The sequence below is a fragment of the Mesitornis unicolor genome, unplaced genomic scaffold (assembly GCF_000695765.1).
Source record: "Mesitornis unicolor isolate BGI_N332 unplaced genomic scaffold, ASM69576v1 scaffold602, whole genome shotgun sequence".
NCBI lineage: Eukaryota > Metazoa > Chordata > Aves > Mesitornithiformes > Mesitornithidae > Mesitornis > Mesitornis unicolor.
This window is the reverse complement of record NW_010169600.1, coordinates 6870-27046: the sequence shown is the minus strand read 5'-3', so window position 1 is coordinate 27046 and position 20177 is coordinate 6870. Positions and strand designations below refer to the sequence as shown.

The following is a 20177-nucleotide window of genomic DNA, read 5'->3' as shown; positions in this document are numbered from 1 at the left end:
TGAGGGCCTCGTGCTGAAACAGCTGTAGATGAGGGTGCTGCCTGGGAATGTTGCTGAGGGGCAGGTGGAGAAAGCAGAGGTTGTGAAGGGAAATGTCTGCAGGGAGGGAGAGGTTTGCATGGCTGCAGGTGAGAAGGCAAAGGGGGTTGTGGGGCCAGAAGGGGCTGGGGGAAGGCTCTGGGGAGCTGCACAGCAGCAGGCACTGGCCCTAGGGCAAGAGCAGGGGGCCCGGCCCGGCCTGGCTGCTGCTCCTGAGCCCTGAAGGGAGGGAGGGAGAGAAGCAGGATAGAAGGAGGGAGGGAAGGATGGAGGGCGGTGGGAGCCCTCTCCCTGGGCTGGCTGCGGGGCGGAGGGGAGGCAGCTCCTGGGGAGGGGAGGAGGAGAGGAGGCAGAGAGGGGATGTTGTTAAACAGTTTCTTACCGTAAGAGGGAGTTGGGACCCAGATCTTTCCAGTTAATCACACAACAAACTTAGATCATCGCAATAAAAAGCAGCTCGGCTCACTCTGCCTCCTCTAGTGACCGGCTGTGCACAGGGTCCTTCAGAGGAGCCATCTCCTCTTCTCCTCCTCGCCAGCCGCCGGGGGGGCCGCCAGCACCATGTGGGCCACCCAACTCCTGCCAGCCTTGCTGCTCCATCAGCTGCTGTTGCTTCCCGTCACCATCCCTGTGACAGGTTAGTTCTTCTATCACTTCACTAGCGACCCCCCTCCACCTCACAGCTGCATCATTTTCCCTCTCTCCGCCGTGGCGAGGGTGGGTGCTTGGGGCGGTGCACCGGGCGCATCCCCCCGCAGGTGGGGCAGGCGAGGAGACCCCGCCACCTCCAGCGCCCGTCAGCTCCCACCTGCTCGGCGAGGCAGGCATTGCACCGCTTCGGTGCGCCAGGTGTCGGTGTCCGCTCAGCGCGTCCCGAGCCCGAGGAGGGCTCCGGAGGGGCGCGGAGAGGCGCGGAGAGTGAGGGGGGCAGCGCAGCGGGTCGAGACAGTGTCTGCAGTGTCCGCGGCCGGCGCTTTGCGGGGAGGCACGGCACGTTTGGGTGGTTTGCGGAGAGGTCGCTGCTTCCCGATACCCCCCACCTCCCCCCCGAGGTAAAGGGTCGCTCGGGGGTCTCTCAGGACGGGGAGCCCTGGAGACACCGAGAGCGGGAGAAAGAAATATCATCTCTGCCTGTAGGTGCTCCCGGCCGTTATCAGGGCATGAGGAAACTTAATTTCCAAGCGGTAGAATACACGTTAAATAACAGAAGTTGACAAGGAATACCCCAAACACAGGATAGTGCGTTGCTAAAAGGCAGTATCCTTGCTGAAGTTCAGCAGCATGAACATGCTATTTCCAGACTGAAATACTTGTAATTTCATTAGATGTACCCGATGAAATCCGGGAGGCGGAGAGGGGGAAGGAACAAACAATAAGTAATCAAGTGCTGGAAGCTCTTTAGCTGAATTTCTTTCCTGAAGTGTCCCCGTTGGACTGGATATCTGAAGAGCTGACTCTGTTTCTATTGGCCCTCTGGGGAGATGTTTAAGGAAAAAAAAAAGTTTGCAAAGGTTTCTACAAACCTTTCCTTCCTTCCGCCAGCATTGTTAGGGTCAGACCTTTGCGCAGAGAGAAACAAAAGACAGGCACAATTTGGGGTAAGATCTGCCAGGAGTGGGCAGAACGAAGACAAGCACATGCAGCATCTGGGTCCTGGAGCAAGGTCTGAGGGCATCAGGCGACATGTATGGCAAGTAACAACTTCAAAGTCATAACTGCATTTTCTAGTTAAAAAAATCAGTATTTTGAAACAGGATTTCAAAGTGGAATATTTTGTGATCTGAGTGGGCAAGTAAAAAAAAGACTGGCAGCATCACGTGCAGTAAAACCTGTCATTTTCCCCCTACAGTAAGAGTATGGTTCTGTAGGATGCTGAACATCTCGCCAGAGCTTCTGTGCTCAGTCTGTTCAGTGATGATCATGTTTATGTGGCCATTCTTAGCAGATGACACAGAGACACAAACACTATGCTACTACACTTTTCTGGACTCCTTTTCCATGTACATTGCAATTTCTATTTTATGGACACGTGACCTCTATTAAAAGTGATGACTAGAGTTTGTTAGGAATTTTCAGAGGAAATGTGTTTAGTTCTGTTTTGTTTTTTTATTATTGGAAAATGCTGACCCATCAAAACTTTTCACAAAGATAATACCTTTTAAACAGAAACTTTCTTTGGCTTGGTTTCCCCAAATCAAATGAAAGAGAAATTTGCATTGGGAGACATTCACAAGAGCTTGTGGTACCTGTTGTTGAGAAACCCTCACTTGTGACAGAAACATATCAACTGATGAGCTAGTTTTAAAAAAATAGCTGAATAAACACCCCATCCCCATCTTCATTCCATGGGCCAAAGATACAGAAACTTATCTATAGTCAAGTTATAAGAAGCTAGGTCATGCTTGCTCTTTTGATAGTCAGGATGCTTTTCTTGAATGAAAGTCCTTGTTCTTGCTGTAGGCTCTTGGCGCTGGTCTGTAGTTTACCAAGTTCAATGAATATTTAATCTATCTAATATTCCAACCGGAGAGACTGAGAGACAGCCTCAGTACTGCCAGTAGGAGTAGGGTGAAAATTAGCTGGCTCTCCAGTTTTAGGAGTGGATGGTTCATCTTGATATAGAGGAAAATGAGATTTCAAAAACTTTGGAATTTTTCACAGAGTAGAAGTTGTTTTCTGGCCAACTTTCATAGTGACAGTTTCTTGGCAGTCCTCCCTTTCTTAACTTTCTTTCCCCACCTGCCTTAATATTAATCAAACCTATTGTTTGCCTTATGGGCAAGAAAGAGGACTCTTACCACACACTGCCATTATGCTCACCTTGCTTTTAAAAAATATATGATCTTCAATAGTAGTATCTGGATTTTTACATTGTAGGCAAGGGGAATTTGTTCCAGTCCTTTCTGAAAGTATATTGCTTTTTAAACATATGTGGTATCTTTATATAGGATGTTGAATTCTTTTTACTGGGATGTTTCTAAGAGAGATTAATATTTGCTTACATATTTATTAATTTTATATATGAAAAACAAGCTAACTGATGAAAATAGTGTTTAAAAATAGGGGGAGGGAAAGTATTTTTTTATTGAGTGTCCATACATTTTCTATTACTTTTCTGTCAAAGCTGATTTTAAATGTACCTCATGATGAGTGTTATTTCTTCTGTGAATGGATCTTTTAGGTTTGGAATCCCATGCCCTAAGTTCTGTGTGAAGACAAAGTCCTGTATTGCTGAGTTTGCTTACTAATACGTGTTGAGTTATATTAATGGGTAAAGAAAAAGGAGGGTGAAGAAAACACTGAGAAATTTTCATGTCAGCAAGCTTTCCACACTATCATTTTCTGAGTTTCTTTTTAATATATAAAAGATAAGATGGTGATTGGTGAAAGATAAATGTGCAAGGTTCCTATAGGCTACTTGCCTAGTCATTATCAGTATTCTGCAAGTCTCTGTCACTTGCACAAAGAAATTAATCTGTAGCTAATAAGTTTATCTGGGAGTTTTCTTCCTCATTAAGATATTCTTATTATTCAGTATTCTTAGACAGTATCTCCTTAATAACATTGATGTAGTGAAACTAAAAATTACTTTTTAATCAAAGCAAAAAGTAGACTGGTATATTGCAAAAGAGTGCTTAAGATTTATTTAAAGTTATATTGTTCTGTGAAAAGACTGTCAGCCAACTGTGTTTATTCAAATTTCTCAGCCCTTTCTGTAGTTTGGATGATCTGAAGCAGTTGCTAATGAAGATGTGGGAGTTGCACTTAGTTCCTATAAATAACTGTTGCTTAGAAAAAAATAAAATAAAATCCCATAGCCATAATCGATGCATGAATGTCGTGTGTTCCTGTGGTCTGCATAGCTAAGTATATTTTAAAAATTTAATGTGATTTATACTTCCCCAAACCAGCTGTAGATAATCATTATACTATATACTGTCAACAAAGCGAAATGATACTCTGCCAATTGGAAGACTGTATTCCTTCTGTTTAATGGAATCCTTTTGGTACTCAGTGCCAGGGGCTGCTTGTTTTGCTCTCGCATGTAATACAGCACTTACTCTGCTTAACAGATTTTCTGTTTCTATTAATGCCATTTTCATAAGCAACATATCAGGAGAATGTAGAGTTGAGAGACACGAGATTAAAATGTTGCATAAAACTCCGGAAAATTGTGCACTGAAGTCAAGGAAAGGAAAGCCTCTTATTGGAGGAGCTCATCTGTCATTATTGTAATACTTCAACTGAGGCCAGGGTTGGAAGGGAAATGTTCAGTCTCCCTCGGAGAGCGTAATATCTCCCCTTTGGATCTTTATGCTGAACGTTGCTTTGCCACTTAAGCATTTCAAACTTTTCCAAGGAGATTTGAAAGCAGGATAACTGGGCCTCTTGATGGGTAAAAGCTCTATGTGGAGAGGAAAGGGTTGCCCCAAACATTTTGCAGTTGTACTGTATGAGTGTTGGAACTTCACTTTCTTCCCATCAGTGTTGAGGTGGGTGGTTGGAGGGCAGAGGCTAGAAGGCAGCACAGAGCTGAGAAAAGATTGATCATGGACATGAGAAAGGATTGGTCTCCACGCTTGCTTGGGAAGCATGGATAGTAGGACAATTGGCATGATTTGAGCAATGTTTGTACCTTGCAGTGAAGAAGGTACAGTGAGCAACTACAAAGAACTGGGAAGGGCTGAGGATACCCTCATTGTTACCCCATCTTCTTTCTGCAGCTTTTTTTGACAGTGCCCTTAAAGGATAGTAGAGCTGTTCCCAAACGTGGTTAGTACCTACACGTACAGCAGCACTACAGTGAAGCTGAGCTGGGAACATGCTCCAGATTAGTCAGATGTGCTGGCAAAATTTAGCTGCAGGAGTTTTCAATGGCTTGTGGGCCTCCACCCATGTACTGTCTGATGGGCCTGGCCATGCCTGGCAGCTCTCGGTGCTGCTGGCCCAGCAGGGGACTGGCTGCTCCCTCTTGTCTCCCCTCAGCTCCAGTTCTTCCTATGACTCCCAGCCTTGGCCAGAAGCACAGCTTCTATGTATACAACATGTAGCAAGGCTCTCATGGCTCCTCACAGGGGCTGTGTTGCTGCCCTCAGCAGTCTGCCACACTTTGTTTTGGCCAAATCCCTATTCTGCCTACCTATGGCTTTCTCTTTAGCCCCTACTTAATGCCCAGACATCCTCAGCAGTGGCTAGAGTCTGCTTTGCAAAAGAGGAACACAACTTTCTGCGTGCATCAAAGGAGACACCAAATGCTTGTAAAGGTTGTGGAATGCAATGTGAAATGGTGGAGACTTAAATCTTGTGCAAAATGCATAAGAAGACAAATCTTACAAGGGAAAATCCTCTCAGTAATTTAGCCTGAGGTTAGATACAGCAAGTCAGAGTACAAACGGCAGAACATTTGTTTCTGCCAATGGGTCCCAGCATCCTGCTGAGCAGATAACCTTTTCTTGGAAGAAAAAGATCTGTCCTTTTGCGTCTACCATCCAATTTTAGAATATACTATCAGTTGTTAGCATTATTGTTAGCTTCTTGAGCTTTCACACTGACTATAGGAAAGGGTTACAAAGGCAGGACTTAGCATAAACATGAAAAACTTTGGCTCCGAGTAACATGGCAATCTTTACAGCTGCTAATAAGGGGTATGTGTGCATGGGTGTGCGTGAGTGGTAATATGCAATGTAAAGCCAAGAAGAAATATCTTTTTGCATTTCCTGAATCTGCTCAACAACTAGACTGAAAGCCAATGTAAAAATAAGGAAAAAATTATCTCTATATTACATATCTATATTTCAAACTACTTTCTAAAAATTGTCGATTTTTTCCATGATGGCTCTTCTGCCAAGAAAATAAATTTCAGAAGTTAAAATAATCACATCATCCTCCAGATACCTTTCTAAGAAACTGTTTAATTGTGACAAGTTAGAGATGCCTCCTTGGACAGCTGGTTTTATTTTGGTGAACTTCCATCTATACAGCTGACTGCAGTTTTTATGGGTATGCTTGGTAAACTTCTTTCACGCCAAATTATTGTCTTACATAAATAACTGCATTAAACTTAATCTGGCATCTAAGTCTATTTGATCTACAAAGTTCTTTTCTTGGGCACATTTCAGAATTGTTTCAGTTTCTCGTTATGTTGGTCTTTCTTTCTTCCTCTTTTTTTTTTTTCCCCAAATGAGAAGTCATTTGGAAAAGGTGTTCACTTTTTTGCATTCTAGCCAGGAATATGGACATTTCTGATACTGAAACAGGCATAAGGAGAAGTCAAAGTAAATGAAAGTAAGTTAGAAGTAAGTTAAAAGTGCTGAGCATTAATTCTTTCTATCAAAGTCTCTGTTAGGACTTGCTTGAGAAGAGAAAATTGCATTGAATGTATTTGTTTAAGAAGTGCACCTTAGCTATTCTCTTAGATAGCAGTACTTTGATGACCTTATTAGTTATTTCATCATCAGCATTCACCTTTAACTACTGTGACAGTACTGTTAACTTAAGTGTGTGGTGTCTGAAACCATTTAGTAACATCTACTTTCACTATCTGGTCAAGTTGGGGTTTTTTGGCTTGTTTTTTTGGGTGGTTTTTTTATTATTATTTTTTTATTTTTATTTTTTTTGTTTTTTTTTTTCTTAATGAAGCCAGTATATTTACATTGTCATACTGGGGCCTGCACCGATATGCAATTTACCCTTGATGTTTTATATCCTTTGTAAAGCATTGTCTTGAAAATACATAATTGAATTTAATTAAAAGTATCCCTTGAACCGTGTTTTATGGGTGAGTTCAACACCTCATTGCTTTTACATACTGTTTTTCAACACAAGTATGCTGAAAACTCTTGCTTTATTTTAAACCCTATTAATTGATTTTTCTTCTTAGACAGGCTTTGCCAAATGTAATTTTATGCACATAATTAAGCATACTTTACTTTTAATTTTCATATAAAATTGTCACTATTTATTCTGAGATAAGTATTCAGCTTTCATATCTCTTATGATAAATGTTTTCTAACACTGTGATACTCAATACTTTTGCAGATTTTTGCTTTGTATACTTCATTGTGATCTAACATTTGTTTGTTTTTGTTTTGTTTTGTTTTTTTCCCATTCAGGTATATACTTATGAATATGTCTGCTTAGGTGTTAACATGCAATTTTTATTGTGTATGGTGTTCCCTGATAAAATGTCTGCTACATTCATTATGTTGAACTGTGCTTTCCTACATTTATTTCAGATGTGTTTAGGGTTAGGGGTTTTGCATATTTTCCTTTTTTTTTTTTTTCCTTGACAGTCTTTCATATGAGGGTAGTAGTCACATGAAATTCAACTTTTATTTTTTTTTATTTTATTTGTGCTTCATTAAGGAAATCCAGTTTACTTTTTCTTGCAGTGATGTTTGTTTGTAAAATTAGTTAATAGCTAATCTCATTTTGACATTCTGACCTGGTTATCAGTTGTAACACAAATAATTCAATCTCTAATTAGTCCATCTGTTAACTGCTCAAGGTCAAGTGCCTTCATTTCATTAAAAACATGATGCAAAACTTTAAAGAGAGATCCAAAATGCCAATTGATGCTAAAGAAAGGGACTATGTCTCTTCTCTGTTTCTGAAATAATTGTATCACTTTATATGACCATTTTTTTTTACTGGCTTATATTTTGAATCTTCAGTTTCGCTGAGCTTGCTACACAGTGTGTGGACAGTTTCCCTCTTTTAATTTTTTTCTAACCAGTGACCTCTTATTTTGCATTCCATTGCATCATTTGGAAGGACTGCAGTTGATTTCTGCAGTTCTTTGACAGTATCTTCCAGCCTAAGAAATGCAGGTATCTTCATTATCTTGGTTGGTTGGTATTTTTTCTCCAAATATTTAGTTTATCTTTGACACCTAACTAACCCAGTGAATAGCTGTGTTGTTATTTGACTGTCTATATTTTTTTCAAAACTGAAAATTGTAAAAGGTCTTTTTTCCATCCACGGTATGAAGAGGTGTATCCAGCTTACATACGTCAGTAACTATGATAATAGAAATAAATTTTTTTCATTACCCCAGACAGTTGAAAGTTTAAGCACAACAAAGCAAGTAACTACTTTTTAAAATACTGAGGTTCTGCAAGTGTAAACAAACAGAATAAGGAAATAAAACTCTGTACCAAACCATCAAGATGTCATTAAGAATCTTGATTTAAATGTAAACCTTTAATTTAAATGTATTTATCTTCTCATTTGGAAAATCTAGTGTTGAGTTTTGATGTGTTTGCTCTGTATTATAAAATGGGAAGGAAAACTGGAAAGAAATGAAAGGAATGAGGGTTCTCACATTATCACAAAACTCTGTAATTTGTTTTTTTTAAAGAAAGCACTAACTATTGCATAGACTAGAGTGAAACTTGGAAACTTTGGAAGCTGATGTGCCAAAGGCGTCATAACTCCTTTTTAATAAAAGCTCTGTAGAGTCCATGAAAAGTCCATTAAAGTGAAAGTTTTTCTAGGGGAGACAGCCGGTATGCTCCAGTTGTACTCTGTAAGGCCTAAGCCATCTATATTAGAAAAAGCTGAACTTGCAGAGGAAGGAGAGAGGGATTACCAATGAGTTAGATAAAGTCAGCTAATTTCATTGTAAAATTTTGCTGTGGACAATACAAGTAGTGTTTTGATCTCATTACAATGGGCAAAGGTGATATTTAGGCTTGTTGATCTCCTGTACGCTGTTTTGGTTACTACAAAAACAATATCGTATTGGCTGTATTAGTTTTTTGCTCTACAAATGCAAAACCAAATCCTTTTTGTGGTCAGACGAAGACCTTAGAGTCTGAAACTTGACTTGCTTAGGTATTGGAACTCTAAGTGGCCTGAAATTGTATTTTTACTGAATTTCTTGACTCTCATATAGCTCAATACTTTTTTCTGCAAGGTGTGAATTTTAAATTGAGATACAGAACATAATCAGGTACTTTTAGGACTGAGTGATGTGGTGGTGTGGGAACCCAAAACCCTTTTTTGGTGTGGGACACAGAGTCAGAAGAGAAAAAGGAAGTTATGTTATACCATTTTCTCATTAGCCCAATGGTTAGAAAATACCTGGGTAGTGGGAGAGATCTAAATACAAATGCCTTTGCTAATTCAAGCCTGTTTCTCTTTTTAACAAGAAAGTGTCTTAATTTCTATGATACTGAATATTATGACATCTATTGCTCTCAGTACTTGTTGTTATACCTGTTCTATTTTGTATAAATACAATTAAAATTGCAGTTAAGTAGGTTCTAGGATATAGGCACTACAACCTCCTTTTCTCACTAGAAGATGGAAATGATAATTTTCTTTACCTCTGATTATTGATTTGACATTGACTGGAACTACTCAAAGAAATGGTATTGTTGGAAATCTTTTCCCTCAGATGCTCTATAGTTTGAGCAGTCTCAGTTAATGTTTCATATCTAAGAGGACTATACAGAAACTTCATAAGAAAAAGGTAGTAAGGGAAAGCAAATTTGGGTCCTTGTAGCTCCCAGGCAAATGTCTTTCACTGTGAAGAACCTGTTTTAATTAAATATGTAAAGCATCTGATAAAAATAAAACTCCAGCAGGGAGATTGTAGAAATCCCAAAAGAGATTATGGAGTATTTGCCCAATGATGCATCCTGCTAGAGCAAATGTAGTTCCCATTTCCTTGGGCACTGGTTCAGCTCTTTTTTTCTGTTCAAACAAGGTTGCTGTCATGTTAAGAAACAGAAAGACACTTTCACCTTTTTGAGGGATTTTCTAAGTCAACCGAAGAAATATTTTTAGTTAGTGGTTGTTTCTGTTGAAGAAAAAAATGTTGATTCATATTTGACTGGATTCTTTTCTGTTTGAATCAGCCACTATTATTTTCAAATGTAAGTGGAATGTCAGACTTCCTTTAGTTATATGATTCTCAGCTACAAGAAACATCAGAGGACATGGCCCACAGAACAATGAAAAGTCCTGATTAATCAAAGTTTAGGAAACTGAAATGAATGACAATTGCAAATTAGGAACATTAGCTATAGCATATGGCGTAATAACCTTTAATGTAGAACGTTTCTAGGGCACTGTTATTTAAGATTTTAATAACAAAATCACCTAAGTGAAGTGAAAAGGCTCAATTATTTTTAGCTATTTTGTCATTAGAGTTGTAAAAGTAATGCTTTGCTTTATTCTGATGGTTCTAACAGCCACACCACAGATGCATTTGGCCCTTTGCCTTTTGGATTATAGGCAAGTTGTAGATTGTTGTTGTTTGAAAGCTAAAGTAAATCAGACTGTTATGAATTGCTAAATGCAAGATCAAACCCATAATCCTCTTTGGACAACTGCTAGGAAAAGAAGTAAGAAAAAAACAGAACTGTGAGCCATGTTTTGCAGGCAGAACAGAATTTCTTGATATTTTTTTTTTTAAATCATATTCTTGCATGCTAGCTGGTGAGTTTAAAAAGCTGTTATCATTGGGAATTAAGATAATGACACTTATCAGTAGATGAGAAATGTTAGCATCAGGAACTGAAGGAAAATACTTTGATATTTCTGTGCAGATCCTTACCTCCATTTACATAAAAGAGACAACATAGAACTAAAACATGTGTCTTCTTAGATAGTAGATTGAGAAATTTACCACAAAAGCTTTATAGGAGACTTGTTTTTCTGTGTTTGTCTTAAAGAGCAGATGCAATCCTTTTTGTAGCACTTTGGCTCTGTCACAGGTAGAGCAAAAAATAAAGTAGCTTCAGCATAGTCACAACTACCAGTAACTGGGTGCTGATACTTAAGGCAAGTGTGTCCTCACAGCATTTTCCTAAACACAGGGAGATGTTCATTTTGGGTGCATGTGCACTGCACAAATACAAGGCTGAATATGCTTAAGAGAGATTATATGAGTCCTTAACAGAGCCCCAAAGCTATTAACATTTCATCTTTTCATCAAAAACTTCTTCATATAGTAATAATATGGATTTTGTGGTTAAAAAAAATATTTATTCTGAAAATTTTTGTAGTTGGAATTAAAATTGTGAACTATTAGGGGAATATAGTTACACCATAGGGTGCAGGGGGTCATAGTGCACCTTCAGCAGTTCAGAAAGTAGAAGAGTAGGATGGGGTGAAGATTATTTTGTAGTGACATGGCAGCAGAGATATTCTACTGCTTTGATTTTCTTTTTGTTTTTTTTAAAGGCTGAAGCTTGATGAAATATAATTGAAATGTGTTTGGTGGTTTTTTTAGGTGTCTTAGGGATAACTCACCACTGAGAAGTGTGATTTAGCTGAATCCAGTGAAAATGTGAGCTCACCTAATGATAAGGATAGAAGTTCTGCAAAAGGAACACCCTTAAGCCTTCTTTGGCATTACAATATGTGGCATTGTCAGTAACGCCTTCAAAGTCTCAGCAATTGTAATTTACAGTTATTCTGAGCCCAGAGTGTACCAAGCAAAAGTTAACTGACATAACTGCACCCTGCACTTGCATGAGGAGTTATTTATTCAGGATAACCGAGCACTAGGCTGTGGTTTCATATATTTGAAAGACTCTGGCAACTGATCCTGAGCATTCATTTTCTATTATTCTGTAGAGAAAAAAAGAAAGGACAGCTGTGAAAACAGTTACATGGAAAGCAGTTATGAAAAATACTGTTACCTACTTTGTAAATTAAGGAGGGACTCATTCACCTAACCTTTCCTGGATTAGCCATCTAAACCAAAAAGATAATCTGGGATCATGGAGTAAAATAGAAGAAATTGATCCAAAGGGCAATTTGTCCTCCCTATGTTACTCATCTGTCAGAACAGGGAGAATCACTCTCCAGAGGAACTCATCTGCCTTCACTGATGATGGAGCAACCTACACTGGCAGACTGGTTTCTATGGAACACAAAATAAAAATATACATACATATTGGGAAAATTGTGGGGCTTTCTTGCAAATTTTAAAGACTTTCTCTGGCACTTTAGCCAAACATCTCTAGTCAATCATGACTATTTCTATGCAATGGCTTCTGCCTCCCCTCATCATCTTTTCTGTAGACTAAAAACTTTAATTCTGTCACACTTAAACTGGATACAACACTCTCATTGAACCTTCACTGGAGAAGAGAAAGGACAAATGGATATTTTATGTCACTTCCAGGCTCCAGTTCTTTTCACAATTTATGATAAAAAGGTTATTATTTTAAGAACAGTTTATTAAATTCAGATAGTGATTCTCTATAGTATATATATGTTTTCCTTCTGATTGTAACTCCACTGTGTCTATCCAAAAAAGACCTTTGTTCATCTTTTTCACTTGAGCTTTTCATGGAATATTTAAGGTCTCCGATTATTATCAGACATATTTTGGAAGTTCTGAAAAAATTTACAAAGGGTGAAAAACTTTCGTCACCCTTTTCTATCATTATGCAAGTCTTTGTTTGAAATTAGTTTTGCTATAATTCTTACCATTCCTGTTTTTAAGAATGGAGATCACCATCTAAAAGAATCAATTCTTCTTCAGTATCTGCTTATATCTTATTTTTATGAATTTCTCTATGCTTTAGGTACTGTCGTTCCTACAATTCCTAATCAAAATTATTAATATCTAATGCCATCTTTAATCTCAGCACTGTTCTTTACAGTGTTTTTTTTTCTTCTTTGCATCTTTCTTAGAGGGTAAAGGAAAAAGGAGAAATCCTCTTCATGACTTCAAAAAAACAGGAGAGTTGATGCTCATTAAAGTAAACAAAACTCTGGAAGTAAAAACCAAGCTGTTAAATACCACTGAGCAGTGTGCCAAGAGATGCAGCAGGAACAAAGGCCTTTCATTCACTTGCAAGTAAGTTAAATATCTCTATTATTTTTATTGGGCTTTTTGTTGGGTTTTTTTTGTTGTTGTGGGTGGTATTTTTTGTTGTTTGTTTGTTTGTTTTCCCTGATGGAACCTATATAACAACCTATGACCAAAAATGCCTCTGTAATTGTCATCAGTGGTAGCTTGTACTGAGCACAACCTAAAGGCTGTGCTTTTTGATTTCCATGATCTGATCTTGTTCAACCTGACCAGAGAGTGTCAGTCTTTTCTGAAGCTTTGTCTGAGCTGTTCTGTCTTAGCTTGTCCAGTCTGTAATCTTTTCCTTAATATAGCTGAAAAAATGAAGTCATGTTAAGATGTGGTTGACTTGTGCTGCACTGTACTGTTCGGTGAACATTTCTGAGATTTTTATGTCTCTTATAAAATGGTTATTGTCACACATCACAGCTGCAGTATCTCAGCAGCACTTCAGACCATATTCTCTATTCATTCTTTGCACATTAACCCTGCTGAAATCAATGGGAACCTCACACATGGAGCACAGATACATGCACTGCTGAAGTTCACTGGCAAGTACTACGAATTTGATACAATGGAATCAGACCTTCTGCGCTGCACAATCATTGCAAGTATACGATAGCTATTCTTCAGTATCTGCTGTCTCTTAGAAACACATCATGTTGCTGATCACTTGTCTGCCTTGTGCATATCCTCTACTATTTTTTGGAACAAATCACTATTATTTTTCCTGTGTATTAGACTTAAATTATCCCCCTGGCCTCTCTTAGTCTAGACTATTAGCAATAAATGAAAGGACATGAGTGCAGGAGAATCTTGGAGAGAATGGATGACTTCTGTACTGGTGAGTATTGAGCTAAGTATGAGCCTGATCTTGAAACAAAAAAGTTTTGACAGTTGCTACAAATGGAAACTAGACCAAGGTGATATCAAAAGCTGGTTTTTGCCAGAAATGGTCCTTGTCTGTAATGTAATCCTTTTTCAAGCCTTTAATTCTAGTATTCCAAGATCTAGTTTGTACTGTCTCGTACTTTGACTATTTACATATGTAAACAATGAACAGAGTTTATTTATTTATGTTAGTAAATATTTTCCAGGCACTAATATTTTTCACATGGTACAAGCCACTCCTTTTCCTATTGGCAGAGCTTCCACTGATATCATTGCCAAATGGATCAGGTTGTATTCAATACAGCAAGACATTCTTGAGTTCTGGTGGTCAGCAACAAGGAGTATTATAAAATTAGGTTTCACAATATAAGAAAGTCTGAATGATTCTAAGCAAACAGCATCTCCGTATTCCAACATCTGATTAGGAAAATTGTCTCAAGCTAGTTGTAGCTGCTCTGGCTGTTACGTTTTGTGTTCTGAAAATAAAAAGTAGATTAATACATTTTTTGATTCTATTTTACATGAATACTAATCTAGAATCTCTCTAAATTTTTTAAAACTTTCTCATTTGTGAAGGTTTTTTTTTCTACTGGGACAGTGTCTTATGGATTCATTAAGGGGCAAATTCTCCCTGCTGTAATTAGTCAATAAAGCAACAGAGAGGAGCCATGAGGGAGTTTAAGAACACGGCTTGGGAGAGTCCTACTCACAGATAACAGAACTGCAATCAGTCATGTAATTATTTTGCACCAAAGATGAAAAAGAATTACAAATCTGACTACTCGTGTCTGAATTTTCAGTTTCCCCCCCCACATTTTTAGTGAGGAAGGCTAGCAGCAGAGGTGTAGATGGTTAGGTCTTGCCTGTGCTACCACTATGCAGCAGAGCAAGAGGGATTTTCTGTATCGGGGAACATTCTTGTGGTTTCCCATGTAGTCCTAGATTAGTGCTGTTGTTGTGTGCATAGTTCTTTGATGCTACTGTAAACACATATTTGACATGTGTTCCCTTTTAAAGGAACCAGTGATTACTAATGTTTCCCTTTTATTCCTAGGATTCTCAGTCTTTGACTTCATACCAGCCTATGGGTACTACAAGGTGAAATTTGTTGCCAACTTAAATTAAAACCAATTAGTTTACCGGTTGCTGTGGGAGCATTCTAAAATAAGAAGAGAAGTAACACAGAATGGCATTTTAAATACTTGAAGCATAACACTTGGATTTTCCTTTGTTTATTGACATTTTCATGGCTTGATTCTGATACTCCATGTCCATGCAGTAGTTTTCCATCACTTGGTCACAGCACTGCTGTTTTATTTTCTGGATGCAAACTCAATTTGTTTAAGTATTATGATCCAATAATATAGAAATACGCTGTTACATAATTGTGACAATAGTACTGGGAGCAGCAACACCTGGGCCTGTGCCCTGTGAGGCTCACAAGCAGGAAGAGGGGTGAGTTTCTTTTCTGCCAGAAAGTGTTAAAGTAAAGTAGCAGATTCCAGGCACTACAGATTTATAAAGGATGAGCCACTCCTTATTTCTGGGAGGTGGGGTAAATATTAAGACAATTTTTGATTTATTTATTTCTATATCACATGCAAGTAAATTTTGGGTATTATATTTGATAATCATTAATCCTTGCTCTTTTTATCTCTGACACGTTTTTGTTGGAGCTAATATGTCACTTCTCAGAATGAACCTTTCCTTTTTTCCCTTGCTATCGTGCTTGCACAGATCTTGATCACTTCTGAGTTAAAAGATCCTTGTCTAGACTTGTTTCTTATTCGTAACACTATTCTTAAAATCCCACATCGAAATAACCCTTAGATTCAGTTACCTTGTCTTTTTGTCTTCATAATTCTTTGTGCATCACTTTCTACCAACCCTATCAGCTTTATTAACCTGCTGCTAAGCTGTTCTTATACCTTTGTTTCACCACCATTTGCAGTCCGTTAGTCCCACTGTTTTCCTTCAGTCGTCCTTGCAGCTCTTCCCACGGCATTTCATATGCATGAGAAAAAGATAATATGGTTGCTATGTTATTGGCTATACAGATGACTTTTGCAGACATGTCACTTCCTTACCTACAAAGCTGTACCTGTCTTATGCTCTGTTATCTGCTTTATTTCTGAAGTGGTTTTGTATTTACACAGAAAGGGATTCCAGTATCTGATCGGAAAACCTACTGACTATCTCAATACAAACAGCAATAACAAAAATTGTTGTGATCGGCAGTATCAGTAGAAGAAAGTCCAAGAATTTGCTTAAATATGTTGACTTTGGAAGTGTAAAAACCCTCCAGATTTGGGTCCAAGAAGAGATTGTTAGAAACTTTTATGTGCAGAAGTGGCTGAAGCCAAGCTGGAAAGAAACCAAAAGGAAACTGAAAGGCAAAAACTGAAAGAAATGTTTGTAAATAGTGCATTCTGCATTCCCACTTTAAGAGGGAGGAGGGAAAAGGCGAATGTAATTGGAAAGGCAGGAAAGGTCAAGGATATTTTTGTGAAGATGGAGTTAGAGGCACTTGGATATGTTCATATTTGAGAACTAGCCAGGAGAGAACAGAAGGCTGAATAAGGGCAGAAGGATGAAGGTTAGCAGGTTGGAAACATTTGGAGTCAACAGAGTAGAGAGAGCAGTTGGATGAAAAATCTGTTTGGTGATGGAAACAATAATGAAGAGGATGTTTGAAAGAGAGAAGAGTGGGGAGGTTTGATAGGATCTCGTAATATTTTTAACTGAAGCCAGAAAGATCTCACACAGAAAATCTTCTATGGTGAGAGGGGAATTAAATGTAGATCAAATAGCTTCGAATTGGGGGACGTAGCTCTCAGGAATATGGCACAGCTAAAGTACAGATGAAGTGTAAAAAACCTATCTGTCTTTTGGATATTGTGAAGTAGTATTAACATCCCTTCTCAGGTCAGAATAAAATATCAGAAGGTCTGGGATGACTGACAGAAATGCACTTAGTTGTGGACTGGAAACAATAGTATCATGTTAGTGATTTGTTATTTGATTCTACTGAAAAATTAACGTAATAAAGAATGTTCAGTATTGGGGTTTTTTATTGGTTTGATTTTGGTGGTTTTGTGGGTTGGTTTGTTTGTTTGTTTTATTATTGGAATTGTTCCCCCACCCCGGCAGTCAACTGTGTTAAGATCCTTTAAAATATTTTACCTTCATGTAAGGAATTTCCTTTCAAAATGATGTTATGAGAAAAAAGTCTGCATGTCATTCAAAATATTGAAAGAAAGTATTTTCACTCTTCTGATACCTGTTTGTCTGTCTTGTCCCCAAAAAGTCCACTCAATTCAGTTCACATTATACTCTGCCCTTGAAAGCAGTTAAAAATAACAGAAGAAAATAGAAAACAAAAGTAAACAGGATAAGCTGTAGATACACCATCATAGTTTACATTATTCATAAAAAATGAAAATAATTTTATTTTTAAAGAGTCAGTTCTTCTAGGCAAGAAACAGACTTCTTGTTCTTGAATTTTCCTCAAACTATCAGTGTGAGATACTTAACTATTTCAGAAGCATATTGTAAGCAGAGCAAAGGAGATGTTTTAGAGTCTTCTTTTTTTCCCCAGAAAGTAGCACAACTGGGGACCCAACTGCTTTCTCGGTCGCATTTATCTCACTTTTAAAATGAAGATCTTAAATAACAAAGGAACTCTTAGATTAGTGTGAACAACCAATCTGATACTTAGTGTAATGGCCACATCAATTTAATTTCTTTTTTTTTCCTTGTTCTTGTCAGCACAGTTGTGGGTTTAAATAATAATTTGGGCTGTTTCTCTGACTTTCCCAGTAAAAGTAAATCTGATGTCATTGCATACTCCTTGGCAGGCCATGTGTCATTATTACAAACCACACAGAGATTTTTTTCTCATCCAGATTTTCTTTGCAGGGCCTTTGCTTATGACAGAGTTACGAAACGATGCCATTGGTTATCCTTCAACAGCTTGACAAATGGTGTGAGAAAGAAGCAAGACCATGCGTTTGATCTGTATGAAAAGAAGGGTAACAGATATATTTACTGATTTTGTTTTTCTAGCTATGGAGTGGGAAAAAACCTGAAGTCACTCAGTGACTTTTTGGCTGTAGGAGCATTCTGGGCATGGGATGATTTTATGCATTCTCAAAGCTGCAATCCACAGATTTATTTACAAATATCCTGGTTTTGCTGTCATGCAGGTTCATCTGCATACTGTCTCTTTCTCAGTTTTCCAAGCTACATATTTGCCTGCCATCATATGTACTAATCTGAATTGCTACTTCAGTTTACTACTTTAAAACTCAGTTGTATAAGTTAGTGTTATTGACTTAATATTGCTTATATTTACCTCATTAACGACTGGAGACTTCAGTCCTCAGGAGGAACTTTTGATCAATCAGGCAATTTCAAAACATTTTCAGTAGTTTTATTTGGGAAGTTAGTGATTAATATTTTGGGGACAAAAAATACAAGAATGTATATGGACAATTAAACAGTATTTTGAATAATTAAGTATTTAATGATTATTAAACTATATTATTTTTATGTGAAAACTGATTATGAGCTCTAATATTAAACACATTAAACAAACCCCTGATTTTCTTCTCTTTTCTTTCAATAGACTACATCAGGAATTGTATAATTGGAAAAGGAGCAGACTACAAAGGAACGGTATCTGTTACCAGAAGTGGTATACAGTGTCAAGCCTGGAATTCAATGATCCCCCATGAGCACAGGTAAGAGTTCAGGAGCATAGACAATGGAAATAGTACTCAGACAGCTTCCATAAAGCATGATTTGACTTATTAGCAGACAAAGAATTTGAGAAAACCGACCTTGAGCAACAAAATCTCTTAGGTGTATTCTTACCTTTCCCCAAGAGATACTGTACTACAAATCCCAGAAAATCCTTACCCTCTTGGCTTTCTCCAAAAAGGTCTATCCTAATGCCAGCCTGTGTGTCTGGATCGTTTCCTCTTCTGTGTCAGTTTTTTTTTAGCTGTTTATATCCTTTTGATCTCTTAGCTACTGGCAGAAACAAAACGCCTACATAGCTTCAGCCTGAGGTTTGGAAGTTTATCCCTTTTTTTGAATTTACTCCCAGGAAATGGTTAATTTTAAAACATACATTATTAGGAAGTGAAGGGTATTAGGGATATTAGCCCATTTATTTGATCAGTGTATAATTATTATTACTATATTTTGCATTGTTACTATTAACTATATTATTTGCGGTATATGTTAAACTTTCTAAGGCACTTTGACCAGGCAGTAAATACATGGAAAGGACCAAACAGATTATTAAAATCTTTTCCTTTGAGTCACATGTGCGGTATCTAAAGACTGATGCAGCAGATATGGGACTTAAATTTGAGCTTAAGACCTGATATAGTGAGAAACTGAGGCCATATCTACACCTTGAGAGTACACTTAGTTCAACTATTTTGGCCAAGGAAAAGGAGAAGAAAGCCAAAAACTTAAGCCAGTAAGAGTAATAGTTAAAACAGATTCAACCACAATGAACATTGCTGGAAACTAGCAAAAGGTCTACTCTTTGGCCATTTCTCTTTGAACCTTTTTCGATTGGCTTTAGCTATTTAGATAATGAACCCTGAAAATCCAAAACCAAAGTGTACTCTCACCCAGAAGGTCCCTATCCAGAGCCTTTTGCTCTGGACTCCCAGCAACAGTATTTTACTTAGGAGGAGCAAAGCTGGAGACTGCTAGTGAAGAACTGGGCTGTGCACTGTTCAGTCCTGTCCTGACCAAATCTATCCATTGTGCAAGATGATATCTTGGAACAACATTAAAAGGCAAAGGATACTTGAGTTCTCTCCTCTTATGATGTGTTACAAAGCTAAGCCTCAGGCTTGGACTTGACTGGACTTGGCTGCTTACAATATAGATGGTAGTGTGTTTGATTTTCAGTGTGGGACCAAAACAGCTCTTACCATCAGCTCCCACAGCAGTAATCTCTGGAGTCTCAACACCTTGAAGCATACGATATTCATTTTTTAGAAATGAAAGAATTCTCAATAATTACAGCCTAACCAAGGATGAACATTTATTGTACATAATATATATACATATGATTCTATGTAATTAAATAAATAAAATTATCTGAATAGTATCTATTGTTTCTAAATTGCCTTTTAATATACAGTATACACAGCTTTATCTAATAGATTTGGACAGCTACTTTCCTGTGATGTATTTTATGAGAATGACTTTTCTCCTGCCTTGTGCAATAAGTTCAGTTTTTAAAAGGTCACTGGATAAATGAGATGGCTGCATGCTAATTTTGTTTTTCAACATCAGAAAATACAATTTCATCATCAGAGACATGAGGGAGATGGGAAGAAGCAGACAGCAGTGGTGTGTTTGGAACTTATTAGTATGAAAGGCTTAGATTTTTAGATCAGTT

At 37.9% G+C, this 20177-nt stretch overlaps 1 protein-coding gene across 1 annotated transcript in view; it reads left to right on the top strand.

Annotated features, from left to right (window-relative positions):
• Positions 1-1722: 1722 nt before the first annotated feature.
• Positions 1723-20177, top strand: part of LOC104536674 (hepatocyte growth factor-like) — a 23462-nt gene continuing 5007 nt past the window's right edge. The window contains exons 1-4 of the mRNA XM_010179370.1: positions 1723-1729; positions 12697-12862; positions 17666-17778; positions 18375-18489. Coding sequence (XP_010177672.1) covers positions 1723-1729; positions 12697-12862; positions 17666-17778; positions 18375-18489 — 401 coding nt within the window. The remainder of the gene's footprint in view (positions 1730-12696; positions 12863-17665; positions 17779-18374; positions 18490-20177) is intronic.